Raw genomic sequence first — 13,020 nt, 5'->3', positions numbered from 1 at the left:
TGGATTCAAAAGTGTGTCTTTTTCTTCTAATGTAAACTGGAAACATGATCATGTCCTACTAACTTGTACTACCATAACCTGTCTATTTTCCTACTAACAGTAGTACGGCTAAGGCTATATCCTATGAAGTACATCATTTACTATTTCATTATTTTGTTTGGTCTCTTAAGTAAGCATTCAAACAAGGTTATGTAATTTCTTTATTTTTCCTCAGCATACACTGCTATGTGTAGGAAACAGCGTCTCCGCTCTGCATCTTCTCCCTGGTTTCTTTGTCTTCTTCAGTGAGTATCAGCTGGTGAGGATGCAAAGTTTTCACCTGGGACTCGCTTCAATCTTATATCACAATATGATTTATGAAGCAATCAAGTGCACATTAAATGTCTTTTCACATGCTTCTCATTTCAAATTGAGTCAGCTGGGCCCAGAGTTTTAAACCAATGATCACGTAGCTAACGATAATTACCTAGCTAGATAGCTACAGCTGCTGAAGAATGCTAGTGACACCAGTTATTATCAGTGGTTTTCTGCCTGTTTTGTCTACCTCAGTCAGTGTATCCCTATCTTTAATTAGATTTAGATTGATTTATAAGTAAACATATCAGGCCCTGAAGTCTACTTTATTTATATATTGTATTTGATGTTATTGAGGTTTTTAAGTAAAGGTATTATTGATATTAACCTTTTTTATATTTTAAGTAAGGTTCATCCGCGAATGTAACCTGCTAAATATGTTAAATCTGTGCATTTCTTTGGACTGCAATAACTTCTTAGGGCGTGTAGGATCTTTTTATGGGGACCTTTTTCTGCATGCAGTCTTGATAGGGTAGAGGCACATTTGATTATTGTTATTCAACTACCTAATTCAACTACTTAATCTTTACATTGAAGTGTTTATTGATGAGTTATTTTTTGCTTTGCCAAGTACAAAAACCCCTAAATTTCAATATTCAGGAAATGCATCTTTTTTGGAATGCATTTGAGCCTTTGGGTCTTTAAATAATAGATTTATAGTAATCTACTTATATAATGAAAGCATTTTGGGGCACATTTGTATAGCCCCATATGTGAAATTGGTTCTTGCCATAGAGTTAATTGATGTTTGGCATTCATGCTTTTCTATTGAAACTATTAACTATTCATCACAAATATTTTTTTAGATAGTGTGCAGGATTTTGTTTGCAAATGTTTACAATCTGCAAGACATTTATATGGTCCAGACATAACAAGCCTCAGACAGGATACAGTAGCAACTGTGACCTTTCAAAACTCACTCAAGCGTTTAGTCTCTGCAGAGATCGGTTATTTCACTTCTATCCTCTGGTCCTGATGGTCTGTCAATTTCTTGACATGCTGATAGCAGATGAGGTTATTGTATTTGGTCACCTTACTTTTACTTTTTGAAGGGTCCTACTTTTATTCCACACAACCCCTCTGGGCGTCACTGCAGACAGGGTTATTAACAAGTGATATCAATCACCTGCTGTCACAAACACAGAGCCTCACTCTGATCAGTGCAATGTTTGCACTGATCTCAGAAGGTCACACTTGGATTTGATGCAAATGAAAATGAATCCGATCTGAAGTGAGACTAACAGTTTTCCACTTTTTGTCTTATTTCTTTCCCCTGGTCACATGATTGATGGCCCAACTACTTTACCTGATGACCTCATGTCTGAATCCGCAGCTGATTGGCGGACTGCTCTGGAGGCAGCAGTGTTCTGCTGCTTTAGTGGGCCGGTTGTGCAGCTTCCTTTTCCCCACTGACCCAGAGCTTGTTTCATCGTCCCACTTTCAGGCAGTGCAGGTAACCTAAAACTGGGATGTTTTTAGTTCTTTGAAAGAGTATACGCCGTACTGGTCTAGTTTGCTAAAAAAACATCTCTCTCTATGAAGCATGGAGTCAGCGCCTGTACCTCCCAACTCACACCGCGCCCACGTGCCCTCTGGCCTCCAAGCGTGCCAGTAGACAACGTCAGATTATGCCGCCTCTCCATCTTTCGTGTTCATACGAGGTTACATATCTGACAAAAAGGACTATTTCCGTCTAAGGCAGCGTAAATGCTGGTGAAACTTGAATAATTGCTAAGCTGCAATGATTACGTCTGAGCCTGAGGAATGCATTTGGCGAAGAAACTAATTTCATTTTTAAGGAAAAGTCTGCTGATATACCCGTGACGCTGACAGCAAAGGACACTTAAAATCTGTTTCTTCCCAGAGCTACAGTCAAACTTTGATTTGGCCTTTAATCGACCTCGGACTTGAGCGGAAATTGGTTTTGACATGAATGGAGTTTCCACGCTGCCCTGAGAGCGTGCTTCATTAGCATGCTTCATTACACAAATGCAGAAGTACGACTTCATCAATTTACACAGAATGGTACAGTAGAAGTCTATTTCCGGTGTGCTGTTTATCACTTGAAGTCCCTGTGGATGGTATACTGCAAAAGGCAAAAGTGTCAGGTGAAGGAGATGGAGGTGATTTTTACTTTCAGACTGACATCGGGGGATGGAGACGGAGCACAAGAGGACGAGATGCAGCTGCTTGAGCGAGGTGGAGGAGAGAGGTGACAAAGCAGCACAAAAATTGGATGGTAGGTGAAAAAGAGAGGGAGAGGGAGCAGACGGGAGGAGGAGGAGAGAGGAAATAATGAGACAAAAAAAAGGGGTTAGAGAAATTGAGATGAGAGTAAAAAATTGAAAGGGATGAAGGAAGAAAAGCATCCTTAGCATTTAAATGAGTCACGACAGAGGGCAGCGGCCCTTCCCCTCGCAGCATTTGGATTCAGGACCTGGAAGTAATGAGGAAGGCTGAACAACAGATGACTTTTCATCTAGAATATTAAACCTCATTTTATCTGGGTGACAAGCCTGCATAAATTATCTCAGGCTAAAAATACACACCCATGCAGCGCTTTGTTTGAATGTTTCTGCTTGGAGAACGCTGTCTGCAGTCAAACACTGACTTTTATTATGGTTGTGTGTGTATAATCTCTGATTTAATGGTATATAATGTGTCAGAGCTGTAACATGGAGGCACATTCCTCATATAATAACGACTCCCAGAATGTGCGCAGGCTCGTTAATGTTCTGTCAAATTGTTGCGTGACGGAAAAATAACGGCGTAAGTGTTCGACAGTTGCAGATATACGTGCCGCCGGGATCAAGCATCTAATGAAAAGTGCTCCGTCAGTGATATCCCATCATGCATTCAGGTGAATAAAACATGGGCTGTATTTTATCAAGCTTTACAGCATGCGTTATCCCGTCCCACTTCAAGGCCTGTGGATTTCACAAAAGGTGGGGATTGCCGCGCACATGTATGTACACACAGACACACACACACACACAGACACACACACACACACACACACACACACACACACACACACACACACACACACACACACACACACACACACACACACACACACACACACACACTCCTGTGGTGTGTTGCTGGCAACCCCTGGAGGGCTGGGTGGTTATGTGTTATGTAAGGAGCTCAGGAGGAGAGAGGTGGGGCTTTCTCATACACCGTTCACGCTCAGGCTTATCGCCCCGGGGCACGGTGTTCTGATAAGAGAAAGTGAGTGTGTGTGTGTGTGTGTGTGTGTGTGTGTGTGTGTGTGAGTGTGTAAGATAGAAATGGTGAGAAAAAAAAAGAGGGGAACTGACAGAGGGCTATGTTTAACGGATTAAATATCCCCCAGTATGTGACATGTAAAGAAATGTTTGTGTGTGTGCACGCATGAGCATTTCCCGTGTTCCCGTGTGTTTGCATGACTTCCTGTCAGAGGAAGTCATGCAAACACCATCTGAACCAGCTTTGATCTTTTTTGTTCAAAACAGATAATCGTAATTTTTCTTCCAGAAGCTTCCACGGAATATCTTTTCCTGTTTTAGAAAAAAGATATACCAACAATTACACTGGGATAACATCTGTGTTGACATTCACCAGTGAAACAGAATTCAAAAATGATATACGATACATTCAAAAATCATTGCACTTAATTAGCAGCCATTTTACAATTTTTGACATCCGTGGAAATTATAAACATATTTTCCTTTAAAAAAAGTGATCGGTTTTCAAATGAGTACAACGATTAAATAAAACCAGTAGAAGAAAAAAAAAAAAAGATACTGCTTTCCCTCAGTGCGCCGTTTCAAAGCCCTCTTTTCCCTGTCACAGAGGAACATGATTGGGAAGCATATTGCCTGTGTGTCTGTGCAGGCAACTTTGCTATGGTTGGGATTTGAGGGGGTTGTTCTATAAATACACTCTGTGCTGGAGGAGAATCTAGGCTGCACAAACACACAGACATGCCAACATACAGTGCTGCCACAACGCACGCTGCAAACAGAACGACAACAGCGCTGACAGCTGATGCACAGAACAGTTTGATTAAACTGCCTTGTACGAGAACGCAAGAAAGGTTTAATTGCAGTATAAATATAAAATAGCTAAATTCAAATTTGAATTACTGACGCACGACAAAAATCGTTGACATAGGATGTTGTAAAATGCTAGGATGTTGTAAAATGCGTTCACCTCCTTTCTCCTGAAATAAAAGATGTTGGGCGTTCAGTAAGGACGCACATTATATGTTCACTGACAATCAAATGACATTAAAACAAGTCAAACACAATCAGATTCTAACAGCCAATCGGATCACTGACAGCGGCGCTGTCGATCCTGTGGGACAGTGTGTTTTTGTAATTCGAGTCTCAAGGCCACGACTGGGTGTCTGTCTAACACCAAAGTCACTCTGACACATGACAGCCTCTGACATTAATGGGAACCAGCAAACATCACAGCGTGTCATCATCCATTTTGTTCTTTTTACAGATCGAATGTGCAGCGTCTTTACAACTAAAGCAATGGAAGAGAGGCATAACCTCAAAGGCAACCTTATTTTACAACATAATTGAAAATAGTCTTCATAGCTAGTCGTTACAGCAACATTAAACTCCCCCAATGGGAATTAGGATTGAACTGGCTTAAATGAGTTAAACTTCCTCCCATAAAATGCTGCCTTAATAAGGATTGGTTGGGTTTGAAGCAGGGTCAATATTTCCACTTTAGCAAGTAAATATAGTTATTATTTCCCAAAGGAAATATAACTCTTAACTCTTAACCGGGAGTATCTTATAGATATACAGGTTGCTCCACATGTAGGGCAGTAATAAGGGGCATTATGTATAAATCTATGTGTATAATAACGGAAAAAAACTGGATGACTGATATTTTGGTAAATTCTACTTAAAGCTGTGCATGCTGTACTTCATGGAGTGGTGACTCACTGAGCATGGTGGGCATTTAACTGCCTCCTTGCACTTATTTCTTCCTTACAGCAGATTTATTTCACTATAGTCATCCTGTTACCTACAATAAATTCTTTATATCTCATTCTCAGTGACAAGGCATAATCCGAGATGTCGTCTGTATCTTTAAACTAACTTGAATTGTTTTTTATGAAACCAGATGAAAAAGATTTCAGTATGAGCCTGATGCATTTTGTAAGAAAATATTATTCTACAGTAAAAGGAATACTTATTTTATTGTTTTTAAGCTGTTTTTAGCTGCTGTGCTGTCAGCGTCTAATGTCTCTTTTGTTTGCGGTTGTCCTACAGTATAACAATCGAATTAGTAAATGCAAACTTTGAGCTATGGTGTTTGAGATGGGGAGAAGAGAATTATGGTCATGATATTGACTACATTTCATGATATAGCAAATTTAGTTAGGGGGAACTATTTATAGATAAAATAACTAGATGTTTTTGGCTAATTCATTGGATACCTGACAAATCAAAGTACTTTAAAAAAGGTTGCATTGGCCTAAACCAACCACAGATACAGTATTAAAGTGATAGCCTGGTAAATAAAATTTCTCATGAGAGAGAAATTGATATTATCTGATGGTATAATACTGAACATCTGGTATCTTTTAGTACTGCACAGCTCATTAGATACCCGTCTATTATCTGCTGCGGCGGTTGCTTTAATATGCTGCGCATCAGTTTAAGGTCACTTGTTAATGAGACTTTTATTTGCTGCAACAGAAGGCTAAATAAAAGCAGGCAACACACTCACTGTGGTGCAGCACATGAAGACGATGATGAAGGTCCCGACGACGCCTCCGATTCCCACCAACCAGGTCATCCTGAGGAAGAGGATCACTCCGAAGATGTTCTGGATGCACGGCAGGTAGACACCCATCAGAGTGCCGAGCTGGGGGGCCTGAAGGAGGACGAGGGCAGAAGATATTGTTTATAAAAAGTCCAAATAAGGTTCATTTATCAGCTTTATTTGCAACATGATTGATCAGTGGTCACTTCCCAGACATGACTCATCAGTTGGCCTGCACTGGGACACAGTTTTTTCTGTAATTTTGATGAGTTTGAGGAAGTCCTTGCTGCAGGAACAATTCATTTGTAGTGTTTAATTTTGAATTTCAGACTACAGAAGGTGAATGTCTTTTACTTATATGCTAAAAGCCTGACACACCAGATTTGCAGGACTCACCGAACGACTCCTGCTTCACTTTGTGCGTCAGTAAGAATCAATGAAAGTCAAAACACCAGCCGTGCATGCTGGGAATCACAGTGTGCACATTTGCTTTAGTTACAATGTTTTTTTTTTTCACCCTCCGAAGGTCACATGCAAAGAAAACACACCACAGATGGTCATACTGCCATTAAAGCAAAACAGACATTTACTTAACAGTGTGGGACTTCACAGATTGCTTTCAAAGACCCAATTTGTAATCGTAACAGACCTCTTTTCTGTTCGTACACATGATGACACATGTTTGTGAGCGGAGTGTATATTGAGGCAAAATAATTCTCGAAACAACCTAGTTAACCCTGGCTAGCAAGTTCTGTAGGCTTGTTTTTTTTAATAATGGCTTTGAGTGCACAGTCACTCACTTTACTTGTTTTTAACGTTAATTGACGGGACTATTTTAGCCGATCCCTACGCTGCTGATTTTTGGACTTTTGCCCGATGCTCTAAGGTGATTCCTGTTTGCCTCCAGTCTTTCCTTTGTTTTGCCTCCAGCTAACACTGTGAAACAATCATGACGTCAGCTGAAAAAGGTTTTATATGGTGCTTTAAGTTGAAATAGCTGCTGTTGCCACATAAGTCTCATAAGTCATTAGTTGCACATTTTATTTACTGCATACACAATTTCCATTATGTCAATTTTACCGGACTCTTTCTTTTACTCTTCCATGTTACTGTTGCGGCTTAGCATGCATTATAAACTTGTTTGTACTGTTTGCTCGTTATTTGAGTATTTAAAAGTCTCAGTTCAAAATCCACCAACTTTCACATTTGAGTTACTGGTTTTTTTTTGGGGGTTTTTTTCAGGATTTTCCCATATTGCTTTCCGTAAATCTTTTGTTGATTTCCAGAACAATAATTACTTTGAGTCCGAGAAACAAAAAAACTTTGAGATCGGGAGGGAGCCAGGGGACCAATCTGTTCAATGGATGGAGGGATTATTATTTTATTTCTTTACAGGCTCCTTTATTGCAGTGGATTTGTTCTGGTCGGTTTTGCTGCAGTGCTGTCCCTGGTGTGGATCAGTGGACAAAGAGAGAGAGAGCTGCTGTGTACAGTACATCCTTATACAGCACAATAATCAGTTTCAAGGCTGCCACATTGAAAGCAATTACTGACACATGGACACTGAAGATGTATTTGGTTGCACGTCAGATTGATTAATAAGAGGTTTCTTTTCCTGAAGGTTTGTGGGATGTTCTTCATGTGTTCCGTGTGTGTGTGTGTGCCTGCACGAACGTAATGGCATGTATTAAATCTGAAGGACACATCAGTTGACCCTGTACATAATAGAGAAATATTCATTTCCTGCTCAAGGACAGCCAGGCCAATGAAGGGTAATTACAGCGATATCCAAGTCATGACCCATTTTACCAAGTGAGAGTGCAGACCTTCACTGTCACATCGTTACATGGCGGACAACACGTGGTCAAACCTTTTCTGCTGCATCTCTATGCTTAAACACAGCCAAACAGGAAGAATGGAGGGATGAGTAGCTGTGGTTTATGTCAGTAAAGATGTTTTTAATACACAAGGATTTGTCACAAAATATGTGCATATTCCTCAGATTTGAAGCAAAATGAAGCTGGGTGAAAATAAATCATCTCACATGAGCAGTATCAGCAAAAATAGGGATTACAAGCTCTATTAGACCACAAACACTTGAGAGTTTACAGAATCTGTGCTATTTACTAGAGTTCTTTGTTAGATTGTTTTAGTTCTGTCGACCGAATACTATTTTTTTTTAAATCAGAAGGAACTGCTTTATCGTATGTTTGCAGATAGTTTTAGCTGGGTTTAAGTATAAAGTTTCATTTATACAATATAATCCCCACAGAAAACATTTCAGATAAATGGCTTTGATATATAACTCTATGGGTACAATCCCTCAATCAAATAACCCTTTATTTTTGTTATTGATGCAAAACGTTCAAAGACAGACCGAGCCAGTATATTCCTGACACGGAGCCAGCAGTCGATGAAGTACAATGAAGTAGTAGGCTGTGTTTTTCTAACTGAAAGGTGAGTGAAGTGAGGATAATGTATAACCACTATTATAGAAAATGCTGTCACAGTTTTTGCAAGATAAACTTTATTTGATAATGTTATCTTGGCAAACATTCATGTTAACTACTTACGGTATACACTCCATTGAAAGTTACCCTGTAAAGTTTTTGAGCACAAGTAGCGCTATGGAGAAATGGATTTGTGTCTGAAATCAAAACCTTTTTCCTATACTATCGTGCACTATATTTATTTGAGTGTCCGAACAGCATGTAAACCATTCTCCGCTAATGATTTTGTGTTTTGTGCAGTTATGTTATAGTGCAGAAATATTCTATCAGTTAAACTGCAGCTACAGAGCTGCCAAAACATGTTTGAGGCCATTTAGAAACTGTGTCACCCGTTGTTTTTTTTGTCCTGCTCAAGGACACATTTTGTTCTTTTTTTATTTGCTTTTGTGAAAAAAAGACCAATAGTTTTTTCGAAATTCTCAAATATCTGTCAAAATCAACCTCAAAGTCCAGTATCGGTATGTAACTCCAAAAATGCATCATTGAATAATGATGTCCTTTGGAAAGTACATTGAACACTGATTGGTTTTCAGTGATGGTCATTAATATATTTCTTCCAAAAATGGTTATTACATTTGTTGTAATGGGTTGGCCACTATACAAGATGGAGGATTTAAAAAGAAAAACCCTGCACTGGGAAGAGACAGCAGATGCGAATTCATAATCCAGACTTTTAATCAAATCATCCTGACAAGTGGCTGACATCAAATGAATAATATTGCGTCTGATGCTACAGTGTGTGATTTGTTTGGAGAGGCTCCCTTCCCAGCATTAATAATGTACGGTTTGCAGAGAGGAGAAGAGAGAGAGAAAGAGCAGGAGAGAGAAGCAGAGAGAGAGAGAACAAGTCCAAACAGGTCTTGCAAATATAATTAACTTCTAATTTCCTTCAGATAAACAACAAAGCAAGAACTCACACTCGGAACTGCAATTAGCTGGTTTATCACGCTGGAAAGCCCTTGATGCCTTATACACATGTTGAATCCTATCCTATCATATATCACATCATGTGTCGGATCAGATCAGATCATTATATCTCATATCAAATGTGTTATGTGCAAGTTTTTCTTCATCACATAATTGTATATCCTCATATGTGACATTATATTAACACGTGACATGCCGACAGTCGTGGAAGAAGTACTCAGATTATTTACTTAAGTATAAGTAGCAATACCACACTGTAAAAATACTCTGTTACAAGTACAAGTCCTTCATTCAATATTTAACTGTTATTTAAAGTACAAAGGTATTGGCATGATTTTATACTTTAAGTACCAAAAGTAAAAACTACTCATTATGATGAATGGCTCTTTCAGAATAATGTATAAATAATCACTAATAGATTTATGTATCTATCACTTTATTGTTCCAGCTGGTACATGTAGGGCCCATTATATGTTTGTAGCTTAATCTATAGTGATATATATTATTATATATCTATGTATAATCTTTGTATTAATAATCTGCATTTTGAAATGAACTAATAACTACTTCCAGCAAATACATGTAATGAGCAAAAAGAATGTATGTATAAAGCAAAACTGTACTCAACATTAAGGGCTTGTACTTAAATGTATTTAGTTACTTCCCTCCTTTGTATACAGTAGTATGACATGTATGGAGGCAACTGCAAACAACTACTGTAGTTTATGTCATCCTTATGTTAGCATTTAAATAAGATCGCACCGTTAAACTGCTGTTGAGACATTTTACTTGAAATTATTTCCTCATTCTCAGACCATTGTTAGAGGACGAGCAGTGGAAACTGTCGAGAGCTATAAGTACAGTGTGATGTGGTACTTTTTAATGTGCATTCAGTGTCACCTGTATGCATGTTATTCTCTGTATGCATGCACAAGGTCAATTAAAACGTGGACCCACACAAAGACATGTTTTCATAGTGCTTGTAATGGTCAAAAACTCCAAAGGGAACCTTTAACATAATTGAGGCCTTATGCATGAAACGGTGACACAGACAATATTTTCTGTATAAATTGAATGCTTATAATTTCATGTTAACCCTATTCTTATTTTGCACTTCACATTAGTAATATGGTATTACCATTAGATGTCTATTACTGTCTTGTTTCTTGTGTTTTTTATGATGCTTTACTGCAATTTTTTTCTGTTTTTGTTGAACGAGAAAGACACGAACTGAACAACTGTGCTGCTTTCATTTTCTTGGTTTTATATGTCGTTTAATGTTTTATTCAGATACATATTTCTTGCAGTTGTCACCTCCTCCATAAAGCTGAAATGTAAATTACAACTTTGCCCTCTTATACAACTAAATCCTTGCAGCAGGGAATCTCTCAACCTTCAGCCTCATTGTGCTTTAATCAAAGATCCACATCGAGGCCTCCACAGGTGCTGGAGGGAGCAGCGGAGAGGAAACCTCGTTCATCTCTGTCAACTCCTCCACTATATGATAATGATTCGCACAGTTTGTCTGCCGTATAAGTTAATGCAAATCCGATTGTGACTCACTGTGATTGTGCCCTTCAGTGTGTGGCAGAGAGGATTTTTCATCATTTTCTTGTCGAGGGTCTAAATCAAGTTTTCTTTATGATTGCAAAAACCTTGAATGGGATTTTATTTAAAACTACATATGTATTATGTAAGAAAAGTACATAATGCAGAATAGTTTTGCTTAAGTTACCGTGTGAAAAGGCAGTTTAGGCTTCTGGTCAGATGAAACAGTCCAGTCTCACTGTCAGGCTTTGTCATCCTCACTTACTCTAAGGTTAAGCTGTAAAATTAATTTACTTAAACAAAACCAATCAGAGCTGCCTTGTTTCAAACTTTAAGTTATGAAAAAAGCTGTTTACCTGGATAATTTCCAAACTCGCTGCTAAATCTTTTCACCTCTAAATCACTCTCTCTAGCGAAGCTGTAATTAAAAAGACTGGGTTTCCATTGACAGGTTCTTCTGGGACTTGGTGTGTAATGTACATTAGCAGTCAGGTGTTGCAGAAAGGTAAACCTGACATCAGCACTTTGTTGTTAGACGCAAAATTGCTGCTGCTGCAGAAAGTGGCGTGAGGTCAGTTTGTAATAACAGGTAGGTTATTAGAGGAAAACCTGTGAGCATTTACAACAGCAGACATAAACACCCTGAAGAGGACGAAAGGCTCTAAAGTCCTTTCAAGGTGGATGGTTCTAATTTAAAAAGGATCTCTAAATCTACAATGACAAACAGCCTCTTTTATTAGGAAAATAAAAGAGAAAGAGAAAAAGATGTCTCAGAGTTCCAGCCGCGATAATAACTTCCAGGAATGTTGATGTTATCAAAAATAGATAAGAAAAAACCCAGTATGGCTTTGTAAACTCAAAACAGCACATTAAGGTTAGACTGAGGGATCCAAAAAAGATAACATGTCGGCAGAATAGTTTTTCAGAAAAGCTTTTACAGTGCTGTGAAAAGTGAAGTGAGATATTCTTGTCTTGTAATGTTTTTCATACATATCTGCGACATATATTTTAAAATCTGCCCTCAGAAGGTGTATAAAACTATTCAGTATTACAACACAAAGGTGTTTGTGTCCCACAACACTCCACAGGAGAGTAACACAACCAAAAGTAGGCAGTAACCCTCTCCAGACTGCTAAATGTCATTTTCCCTGCCTGCTCACCCACACAATGGAGAACCACAATCAAGCAGACCTTGTACGTTGGCCCGCTGTATGAGAGTCTGCCGCAGCTGAGTGATAAATTATAATCCTCATTCAACAATAGGCGGGATGTGAAAAACAGTGTGTGTCTGCTAGAAATCCTGGGTGTTACATAAGATGTACAGACGCAGATAATAGATACGGAGCGGATTTACACCGAGTCTGAGAACCTGAACATGATAAACACACCTCTGTGGGTTTGGTTAAACAGCCACCGAAACAAAACCAAAAAATCGAGTGGACTAATGGACGCTTCTAATGACTTTATATTGAGAAACAGCGTGAAACAGATGAAACGCTTGTGCATGCATTGAATCAATGACACTGCTGGGAGGAAAAAGGGGCTGGACGTTTATTGAAAGGGCCGCTTTTTCTATTTTCATTCAATTGGTGTTTCATTTGTGGACGGGGATTGCAGCAGTCCCGACCAGCGTCTGCTCTGATAGACGCACACACACGAACACACTCACACACACACACACACACACATACAGAATGAGTGTCTGTTTAATGGGCTGGGAGCCAGCAGAGTGATGATTTCCCCCAGGGATCGGGCCACCGTGAGCTAAAAGGCAACACTGACTGCTGCAGAGCCACAGGTAGGCCAGCGCGGCACCACCGAGCTAGGGAGGAACAGCTGCCCGCCGACCCCCCAGGGAAGCCTGGTGAACCCACTGAATGTGTGGCTCAGGTGTGTTAGACGCACA

At 39.2% G+C, this 13,020-nt stretch overlaps 1 protein-coding gene across 2 annotated transcripts in view; it reads right to left on the bottom strand.

Annotated features, from left to right (window-relative positions):
* Nucleotides 1-13,020, bottom strand: part of slc12a5a (solute carrier family 12 member 5a) — a 145,690-nt gene that overhangs the window by 22,117 nt on the left and 110,553 nt on the right. For both annotated transcript variants that reach the window (XM_054616573.1, XM_054616572.1), the window contains exon 4: nt 6,094-6,240. In XM_054616573.1, coding sequence (XP_054472548.1) covers nt 6,094-6,240 — 147 coding nt within the window. The remainder of the gene's footprint in view (nt 1-6,093; nt 6,241-13,020) is intronic.

The sequence above is a fragment of the Anoplopoma fimbria genome, chromosome 17 (genome assembly GCF_027596085.1).
Source record: "Anoplopoma fimbria isolate UVic2021 breed Golden Eagle Sablefish chromosome 17, Afim_UVic_2022, whole genome shotgun sequence".
Taxonomy (NCBI): domain Eukaryota; kingdom Metazoa; phylum Chordata; class Actinopteri; order Perciformes; family Anoplopomatidae; genus Anoplopoma; species Anoplopoma fimbria.
This window is presented reverse-complemented; position numbering and strand designations above follow the sequence as displayed.